The 10,926-nt window shown below is 37.3% G+C and overlaps 1 protein-coding gene across 1 annotated transcript in view; it reads left to right on the top strand.

Annotated features, from left to right (window-relative positions):
* Positions 1-9,921, top strand: part of GLDC (glycine decarboxylase) — a 28,868-nt gene extending 18,947 nt beyond the window's left edge. Inside the window, exons 15-23 of the mRNA XM_005425581.1 lie at positions 1,212-1,337; positions 2,304-2,453; positions 2,904-3,016; positions 3,581-3,722; positions 4,985-5,096; positions 6,386-6,481; positions 7,410-7,582; positions 8,210-8,290; positions 9,282-9,921. Coding sequence (XP_005425638.1) covers positions 1,212-1,337; positions 2,304-2,453; positions 2,904-3,016; positions 3,581-3,722; positions 4,985-5,096; positions 6,386-6,481; positions 7,410-7,582; positions 8,210-8,290; positions 9,282-9,425 — 1,137 coding nt within the window. The 3' untranslated portion in view covers positions 9,426-9,921. The remainder of the gene's footprint in view (positions 1-1,211; positions 1,338-2,303; positions 2,454-2,903; positions 3,017-3,580; positions 3,723-4,984; positions 5,097-6,385; positions 6,482-7,409; positions 7,583-8,209; positions 8,291-9,281) is intronic.
* Positions 9,922-10,926: the final 1,005 nt, after the last annotated feature.

Below are 10,926 nucleotides of genomic sequence, written 5' to 3'. Positions count from 1 at the left end.
CAATGCTGTCCTTTCAGCAGCAGTGCTTTTTTCTCTTAGGCTGGAGAAAGCAATTACACCAGCAGCTCAAGGTTCTCTTAGTTGGCCGTGTTTGGATTTGGTGCCCTCTGGTGGGAAAAAAGGATGGACACGGAACTGACAGCTCACATCCCTGCTTTTCTGTGTGATCAGTGATGTCTGTACCCAACAAGCCTTGGTGGCCATCTGGAGCCACTTTACATTTCAGCTATACGGATAAATGGCTACAGATGTGGCACAGTTCTTCCTGGCACTGGCGCTGGGATCCCTGTGTTTCTGGTGTTTTGAACTATTCACATTTGTCTCAGCATCACTGTGGAGGATAGAGTTCCCTGAGCCATCATGCAGTTTCTGTAGAAGAAAATTATTTTCGGTTTTTGGTTGGTTTTTTTGTTCATTTGCTAGGTTTTTTTGGTTGGTTGGTTTTTGTTAGGTTTTTTGTGTGTGTGTGTGTTTTTTGTTTGTTTGTTTGCTTCATTTGGTTTCGGGTTTTTTTTTGTTTGGTTGTTTTTGGGATTTTTTAATTTTGTTTGGTTTTTTTTGAGAAATATTTACTGTCTTTAGAAAGGGTGGAATTCCTAAAAAATGTCTGGGAATATCCTGACACATGCACAATTTTCCTATGACTGACAAGAGCCTACCTTTATTTAAATAGAAGTGCTTCTCTTTTTTTTTCTTTTGAAGTTAACTGTACAAAGCATGCAAGTAGCTCTGAGTTTCTCATCTATAGCCAAAATATTTTGGTCTAAATTTTTGTTTTGAATATAATACAGAAGAAAATGCTTTGGAAGCCAGAAGAAGTGTAGTGGACATTTGGAATCAGGCAGTTTTCCCTTTCAAATAATTGTACATATGAAGACTGATAACTGTAAAAAAAATTAGTGTTTAAAAAAAAGGTGGTGTGAGGCAAAAAAATTTAAATATACGTATCTGAAATAATATTCTGGAATTGCATCCCTAAATATGATTATGCAGCAAATGAAACTTAGGTAATGATTATTTAAATGCTGATACCTGAATGGATTTTCCTAATAAATTTAGTCGCATTGTTCTGTAAAAGAGGCAATTTTCTGGTACCATCAGGATTTCTTTTCAAAACTTTGATAATGAATTGTAGCTGAGTGTAGATCATAAAACATTAAGATTTTTTAAACTAGTTATACTTTAGGCTCTTTTTTTCTTTCCCTTCCAAGGTTTGCCTTATTCCTAAATCTGCTCATGGTACTAATCCAGCAAGTGCACAAATGGCAGGGATGAAGATTCAGCCCATTGAAGTGGATAAAAATGGGAGCATTGATATTTCTCATTTAAAAGCAATGGTGAGTATTTAATTATCTTTGATTTTCAAGGAACACTTCTTCTCTGAAGGTAATAGTGTTAGCAGCTGAATCACATTTTTCTACAAGAAAAAATAAAGCAATAATACTGAATACGTGCTTTGAAAGGATTAAGTAACTTTTTTTCCTCACTCAGACACTAACTATGTGACAATTGTAAGATTCCTTTTAATTTGAGGATCTTTAGTGCAGGATTTGCTCAAAGAGTCTTTGTACACAGTAGACTCATTTATAGCAGACCATTTCGGTCCACAGCTAGTACTGGAAATGAACAAGCCATGTTCATGAATGTGAACCATTTGAAACTGCATTTCAGCCTTCTTTCAGCAAAGTTCAAGTCCATCTCTGCTGGGGAAGTTGTTGCTAGGCAACTACTTTTTTTCTCTTTTTTAAGTATATTGACTGCAGGTGAATCTTGCAATGCGAGGGATTAGCAGGACACATTTCCACATTTGGACAAACTTTTATGGCAGTCATAGAACTCCATTGCTGAAAGTAGGGGGAATGGTCATTATTTCACATTAACTTGAAGGCCAGATTTTCATTTGGTTGTCTGAAGGTCCCAGAAGAGAGTGTTTTACACACACACACACACACACACACACACGTGTATATGTACACGTATGTATGTACACATATATATGTGTATGTGTGTATGTATATGTACATATATGTGTGTGTGTGTGTGTGTGTGTGTATGCACCTTTTAATACCTGCCTTTTTCCCTGATTTAAAATTCTGATTTATTCAGAAATCACTCTTTTTCAGTAGGCATGGCTGAAGGGAGCCCAGTATCCTTTGCTGACTATAAGTAACTTTGATTATCTGCTGATAGGCCTGCTTCCCATCTGTAAAATACTCTGACTTTACTTGAATTTTTTTTAATAAAATCTTGAGAAGCTTTAGGAGCCTCAGTGACCTTTTTTTCTCTTCCCTCCCTGCCACCAGGTGGACAAGCACAAGGAGAACTTGGCAGCCATCATGATCACGTACCCTTCCACCAATGGTGTGTTTGAAGAGGAGATTGGAGATGTGTGTGACCTCATTCACAAACATGGAGGCCAAGTTTATTTAGATGGAGCAAATATGAATGCTCAGGTACAAAATCTGGGCAGATTTTTTACTACTGGGAGTCCTTGGAATAAAAATAGCACAGCAGTACTCAGTTCAGACTGTAACCCAGCTTCCATGCAAAATGCCGCAGTGTTTCGGGGAGGATGTGAGATTTCCAAGAACAGTAATTAAAATTAGATGGTGATAGTAATTCTCTTTTACTTGATTTTCCCCTGAAATGTGTTGTAAGATTTATGAGTTATTCACTGAAATGCGCTTAGTCTGCCTACCCCTTATCAAAGACTTTCTTTACAGATGTGATTAAGAATTCCTAAAACAAAATATTATTTACATCAAGTTCTTGTTTATGATGCATTGTTATAAAGAAAAACATAAAAACATACACCATCTTTCTCAACCTGTTCCCCTTGCATTCAGAAATAGGTCATAAATGGTATATGAAGAATGTTTTGAAACAGAGTATTCCCTTTACAGGTTGGTCTGTGTCGTCCTGGAGATTATGGCTCTGATGTCTCTCACTTAAATCTTCACAAAACCTTTTGCATTCCCCATGGAGGAGGAGGACCTGGAATGGGACCAATTGGAGTGTGGGTATCTCTCTATTAGCCTTTTCTTAAAAAAAAAAAAAAAAAAATATGGTGTGTTGTGTTGGTTGCAAGCATCTGTCCTTCTCCAGCACAGTCACATGCTCAGTGCTGGTGTGTTCACATGTATCCCCAAACCCTGGCTTCCATGTTGGCCTTCTAGTGTGTATGGTAAACCTCACTCAGCAATCTGTTTCCTGAGTAAGAAATGGAGTTTGAGGGCTGATAATACTGCATGTAGTCCAGAACACAGAACTGCTACACAAGTTGTGTGAATCTATCTTAGGGAACATTCTTATTTCCTTAAAGGAAAATAACCTTACTTGTTTAAAAAGTAATTTTTATTTGGATAACTCCATTAATATCTTGTGATAGGTTGAAAAACTGAGTGCCATCCTCCACTGGCACCAGTTGTGTTAATAAACTTTCTTTTGAAGAAGGCACAGATCAGACTTCCTAGAGGACTGTGACTGGAAGCAAGGTGAAGAGAAACTACTGCTCAAACTGTCCAGATATGGTAACATAGGAACACGTATTTAATCTCTAAAATCAATGTTTTTGTTTTAGGAAGAAACATTTGGCTCCCTACTTGCCTACCCACCCTGTGATCAAAATACAGACGGATAAGGATGCACGTCCTTTGGGTACTGTCAGTGCTGCACCTTGGGGTTCCAGTGCTATATTGCCAATTTCCTGGGTGTATATCAAGGTGTGTAGACTTTTATAAGGAGTATCAGCTGAGGTTCTCTTTCTCTTACAAGTCCAGTGACCACTGGAACCACATGAACAGGTCTAAGAGCAGCCCATTTTTTTTGATGTTTGTACAGACTGAAATGCAGCAAAATGAAGACAATCCAGTCACGGGTTATTTAAATCCATCAAGCCTACTTGATTTATAGTAGGACAGTGTTGCCACAAGAAAGGACATCAGGACAACAGCTATATCTAACTCTTCTACCTTTTGTTTGTAATAGGTCTTGAGATAAGAGGACAACAGGCAGAAAACTACAGTCAGGCTTCCACTTTCTGACGCTGAAGTTTTCATGTTTAAATTACTGTTCTGCCAAGAGTATTTTTAATTGTATGGTTCAGTATTGTTATACTTCACATCTACAGAACATTGAATTTTACAATATCCTGAATTCCAGAGGATTTGAAAACTGAACTTAGTTTTTGTTTTACATGTGAATCAACTTGTTCATGATCTATGTAATTTGTTAATCCCTTGTAATTATTTCTCAACAGAGATGATTGTAGATTCAAATTCTAATTGATAGAAGGGTGTGCTGGGACTCTTGAGCTACATTTAATGCTTACAGTGACAGAGTTGGGGAAGAATGAACCTAGGGGCAGTGTCATTCAGAGTACTTTGTTGCCAGTATGATACTCTAACCATGGAAACTTCCTCTGCTGGGGAAACCAGATCTCCTGGAATTCCAAATGAGCAAATATGAACTGGTACCATTTCCATTTACAGCTGTGGGTAAAAATCACTTGTGACTCTAAGCTGGTTCCCATTACAGAATATTTAATCCATTAGAAATTTTTAAGGGGAGCTCTTTCCTCACAGTGCAAAATGCCATCTATTTACATTGTCCCACCTGAAGTTCTCTGGACAATCTTGCTGTGGCATGGAGACAGGCAGCCTGTGCCTTTTGACATTATTTGTGTTCTCACTTTTTTCTGTTCAGTTCAGACCTTCTCAGTTTGAGCAAAGGTTTCGGTCATCCACTTGTGAACTTGAAGCTAAATCTCTTAAACAGTAGACACTCTCATAAACTACATTCACCAAAGGTGGCCTCAGTCAATATCCAGTGCTTCTCTGTGAGTGTTGTGTGTAAAAGTGTAACAGCAGAGTGACTGCTAGAACTGGCCAGGTGCATTGAGGTGCTGCTCTCTGTCATGCAGGAGAATACTTTGCTTGTTTTGGACCTGTTTTAGATCTGTTTCTTCATGTTGTTTTCCTTTCAGACAATGGGAGCAAAGGGTCTGAAGCATGCTTCTGAGATTGCTATACTAAATGCAAATTACATGGCAAAAAGGCTAGAGAAGCACTACAAAGTCCTTTTCAGAGGAGCAAAAGGCAAGTATTGGACAATTTTTTTTCTTCTACCAAGCTTTTTTTTGTGCCTCGTGTGGAAGTTGGCTTGCAACACAGTTATTTGTTTTTTGTTTTGTTTTTTTTTTAATGCTATGTGACTGCTGATTTCAAACTTCTCTTGTTGTTCACAAGGAGAGAAATAACCGACCACACTTCTATGGATGTGTTGCAATGAAACTGAGATACTTTGAAGTAGAAGAAAAGTAATATCTGTTTGTTATTAGAAAAAGATGATGCTAAAAGATAGAGCAAACTATTAGATCGTTCTCCTTGAAATTTAATGGCAGATTGATGAACATTAGAAAAAGGAAAAACAACCAAGTTGAGACTTCCAAATTTCCATAACCAATGATGCAACAATTTAAGAACTGAAAGTAATTTTTGGACCTGTACTTCCCCTTGCACCCTTCCTCTGAAAAAAAATCCCACCGAGTTTTCCTCATTTCTGCTCCTTGTTCACTTTTGTGAGATGAGATAGAATTCCTTTGGCAATGCATGACATTTCATCTACATTCTGGTTCCCTGTTTTGGCTCTCCAGTCTTGCAACAGGACAGAAGTAATGAAGAAGAGATGAAAAAATTATTTTGGGAGTAGTGTAACAATCAGAGAACTTATTTTGCTTGTTTAAGCTGAACAGCGTTGAAGAACATTTGAGTACAATATATATTATCTCTAAAATATATATCTTAAATTTAATGATGTACACCTTGCTAAAACCTGCAAGTTGTACTTTAATAGAAGCGAACAAAAATTGCAAATTTTCAAGGATTTAACAATGTAAAGGAGGGTTCTCCAGAATCATGAATATAAATATAGACAACTTTTGTCTTTAGCCTCTCTATAACAGAAGATTTGAGGTTTGCTCTGGCATAAGATAAAACTGATTATCGTGATTAATTTAACATAGCCTAAAACCCAAATAGTGTTGGGCCATTGAGAAATCTAATAATTTTTTCTGAGAACTTGTAAATTGTAGGAGCTACTTTGACCACTCATTCCTAGTTCTGATCTTGTAAATGAGGTGTCTTCTTAATGTGATATGGGACTCAAAGAGTCAGTCTTCAAAAACTGAGTTGTATATCTCTTACCTGATAATTTCTCAGATTTGAGGTTTTGCCCAAGTGGATATTTTTGAGTTTGTCTTTTTGCCATGATCTCCACAAAACCAATCAGAATAGACAGCTTGGTAAATTGCATTGTTCTCCTATTAAGTAAGACTAGTGTTCTCACTAGCCTTACTTAATAGGAGATGAAATTTTTTTATTTACAGGTTATGTAGCCCATGAATTCATTTTGGATACAAGACCTTTCAAAAAAACAGCAAACATTGAAGCCGTAGATCTTGCTAAAAGGCTTCAGGATTATGGTAAGTCAAATGTCTATTCTTTAAAATAGCAGTGTGAGTGAAAAATTTCCAAATCTCTTCTAAAGGGAGACACAAACTTTTGAGTTCTGCGCTTATGGATGGTGCATCTGTCACAATTATTTCAGGCTTCCTCATTTTCTTTATGGGGCTTGGAGAGATATTTGCATATACTAAATTGTAGTAGATACTTCTGACTCTGCTGTACTTCATAGCTTTGTAAACTGTCCCATCAAATTACTGATTACATGACTCTCAACTGTTTGGAGCAAGTGGGTCGGAGCCAAAAGCTTAATAAGACTCCAACAAAGCAAAACAAAACAAAATAGGAAGGAAAAAAACCTTTTAAAGTAGGATAATAGGATTTGAACAGTTCCATCTTGATATAGTTTATGCAGTTTTGTACACATGTTCTTAAGGATCTGATTGTGGATGCTTTTTGGCTGCCAGACAAGAGGATCCATTGAACTACTTGATCCTATAGAACTGTGCTTCTAATGAATATGCATGAAAGCTTTTAAAACCCTAACCAGTAATACCTCTTCAGTGAAATAACCCAAAGCCTAATTGTGATACTAAAAAACCCACCCTTCCTGCTCTTTGTAAGTGAGCCTTAAATATTGTGCACCACTTTAAACAGACTTTTCAGCAGGTATAGAGGTGAGTTAGATAAGTATATTAAAGTTCCTTCTTAATAAAGTAAATCTGTGTGTAGCTGTATTATAAAACAGTGGTGTTACCCTTCAGTGCTGAAAATCAAGATACTTGAAAAGTTTATCTTGCCTCTGAAGTACAGAGCCAACACTACCACTGAATTCAATCTCTATAGGTTTTTGTAGAGAAAGGACTGAATTTGTGAATCTGCTGATAGCTAATGCATGTATTATCTCATACCCTGTTATCTCTGACTGATTTCTGCTATTGTCACCAGGTTTTCATGCTCCAACCATGTCCTGGCCAGTGGCAGGGACACTTATGATTGAACCTACAGAGTCTGAAGACAAAGCAGAGCTGGACAGATTTTGTGATGCCATGATCAGTATTCGGCAGGAAATTGCTGAAATAGAGGAGGGCAGGATGGACCCCCAAATTAACCCACTAAAGGTAAGATGGCATGTACAGCAAGGTACCAGCATCAGCCTAACCCCTCAGTCTGCAGATGCCCATTCCTGGTCTTTCAGTACTCTCAAAAGTAATGGGGTACAACAGTGAACACAAGACTTTCTTGAGAAACCTTCAACTTTTTCAAAATTTGAATTTTGACTTTTTCGAGTGAGAAGTCTTGCTGACAGAGTAGAGAAAGTTATTTCCACAAGCACTTAATTTATATTTCAAGGCCATCTCAAAGTAACAAAGGCGAGATGCTTATTTCACTGGCTGAAGATGGAAAGTGGAATGACCTTAACATTAATAGTAAAATAAAGATTGAATTATTTTAGCAATGCAACACAGAACCAGTATCAGCTCAAGTTCTGTTCAACTCTTTTAATGCTATACTGACTTTTAAGTTTAGTGAAAAACCAAAAGCATATTCAAGCCTTGGGTAGCATCTTTAGGCAAACTGAAAAAAAATCCAAATACTGACTTGCCTCCTGGTTTAAATCTGCCTTTTTCCTCCCCAGATAAACAGTGTTCTCTAGACAGTAATTATTTATATGTGGCAATGGAAACTTGAAGAAGGCTTCACACTGATCTGTTCAACAGAAATCAGTAATTTCTTGTTTCTTGTAGATGTCACCTCATACTCTGAACTGTGTCACTTCTTCCAAGTGGGATCGTCCCTACTCCAGAGAAGTGGCAGCATTCCCACTGGTGAGTACATAATGGGAACTTTCTGGTGTGGTAATATATAAATATGCTTTGTGCTCTGTAGTTTCTTAATCAGTTGGAGATGAAGTAATGTGGTAAGAATGAAAACTTCAGAGCCATTATATTGTTGCTCAATTTTTAAGTGTGTGAGCTCTCTCTACCACAGTTTCATTAGTTTGGCTTTTAAAGACAAGGAAAGAAGTGCTCAAAAAAAAAAGTCCCCACACATTGGTGCAGAGCTGGATTTCTAAATCCTAGCACTTCAACACTGAATATTCATTCCTATTGGAAACAACCTGTTTAGTTCTGACAAACTGCACCAAGGACTCCCAAAACAGAGTCCCACATGCTGACATTCAAAGCTTTGCTCAAAAGAACTTGCCTAAGGTGTGACTAGGTTCCCCAAGGTCAGCGTGGGGAAAGTGACACCAATGTGGACCTGCTACAAATAAAGGTCAGATTGGAGCTGGACTCTGATATCAAACTTCTTAATTGCTTTCACAGTCATAGTAGCTAAATGTACGTGCGACCAACCTTTCTGCTTGGAAACTTAATTGCAAGTATTTTAGTGATATGTACTGTTTCAAAGAGTAAGAATTCAACTACACCACCATTCCACTTTCCTTTAAGTATAATACTGTAACTAGATTGAAGAGCACAGCAGTGTCCTCTGCTTTTCCTTCATTCCTATGTGAAAGCCAGTTGTTCAAAGGATAATAAAGTTTTCTTTCATCTTGTGAAAACTGCTTCTTCGCAAGCATGTGTTAGAGGACATGACCAGACTTTTTTAAAATCTAAGCATTCTTTTAGCTGTCACTTCTATTATACATGCTTGTTAACTTTCAGGCTCTGAAAACAGACTTGAAGGATGACTTCACCCAAAAAATCCACTTTCACAGAATTTGTAATTCTTCAAGCTCCTAATGTCTGTTATAATTTTGTAGCTTTATTTGGTGGAAAAATTAAGATGGTTGGGTTCTTTTGTCTCTCTTAGCCATTTGTGAAGCCTGAAAGCAAGTTTTGGCCCACAATTGCTCGCATTGATGACATATATGGAGATCAACATCTGGTTTGTACCTGCCCACCAATGGAAGCCTATGAATCTCCATTTTCTGAACAGAAGAGAGCATCTTCCTAAGATTGCTTCCAGCTGCCTGCATTTTTGACTCCATCAGAATGGCCCTTTCCTGATTTCCTGGGGATATTTATATTGTGTATATTTTGAATAGTCACAACGTTTGTTCATTGAACACTGCTCAGTTAAAATGTAAATACAATCAGTATGTTGGGTGTAAACAAAATGTGATTGTTCCACAGCAGTTGATGTTGGAAGTTGCCTTGATTTATCATTTTGTCTGTTTCATGCTAAAGTATTAACAATTAACACCCACCTTGCAAGGTGGCACGGGAGATACAGTTAAAAAACGTAGAAAAGATCCAGATACATAAGGCAATACTAATAAATATCAACTGTGGGATTAATTGTTTACATTTTGTAAAAAAATGATGAAGTAGATTTTTTAATTTACTTCACACACTACCACTAACTAGCATTGCTAGTGTTAATATTTCATACTGATTTTTTTACCTATCAGTGTTAGTAGTCTAATAAAATTGGTCAGAATTTTAACTGTTGTCATGTTTTGGATTTAAAATTTTCAGCTGTATTTGTCCAACAGACAGTATGAAATTATGAAACTTAAGCTCTGATTTCTGACGATTGCTACAGCAGCAATAAACTTACACAAAAGAAAATACTGTCAGAGATTAATATTTAAATAAATCTCTGATTTTTTTAATGAGCTAAAATGATCCATTTTACCAAGCAGTAACAAACTTAATCTTGTTCAGTATCACATCAGTTTTTCTTAGTAGTTCCATCTAATTCTCTCTTATTCTGGAGAGGGTATAAAAGACCATGAAGGCATAAAAGACTGTGAACTGCTTAGTATTACTTGAATCCTGGGTAAAAAAGTGTTCTCTTTTCACAGTTTCTCAAGTCGCTCTCTGGCATTTTTTTATACAGAGCACTCAGTTTGCCCTACTTTATCTACAGCTTGTGAAAAACTGATTCACAGCTTAAACTCAAAGAGATTAAGGAGACAAGAGCCCTCCTGCAACACACAGTGCCACATTAAATCACTCAGTAACCAAAGCTTACACCTTAAACAGGAGCCTTTTCCAGCATATTCCAGATCAAATTTACATAAAACTAATCCTCTCACTAGTTACACAGTCAGATCTCTGTGCTATGAGCACATTTGAAAGGAACCTGCCCAGGTCCATACAGAGCTGTCTGTTTGATATACATGAGCACCCTTGAAAGGACCAACTCATTCAGCCACTCAAAGCACAATTTTGGTGAATTAGGAAACAGGCACTCAGGAACACAGGGACCACAGAAAAGGACCACACAGTTCTGCACCTTACAACCACCCACTTCTCAACCACTTCTTGAGGATCTCCATGCACACTCAGCCTGGGAACTCTTAAGTGACACAAATGAGGCTGCTGTTTACAGCAATATTTTACATACTGCAAATTTTGTGTCTTTTACAGTAAAGTTTTGGGACTGCAACTTTATTGCTACCTACCTTATGACATCATGGGGGTGCTTTACACAAAGAGACTACAGACAA

Source organism: Geospiza fortis, unplaced genomic scaffold, assembly GCF_000277835.1.
Source record: "Geospiza fortis unplaced genomic scaffold, GeoFor_1.0 scaffold491, whole genome shotgun sequence".
NCBI classification, from domain to species: Eukaryota; Metazoa; Chordata; class Aves; order Passeriformes; family Thraupidae; genus Geospiza; species Geospiza fortis.
This window is presented reverse-complemented; position numbering and strand designations above follow the sequence as displayed.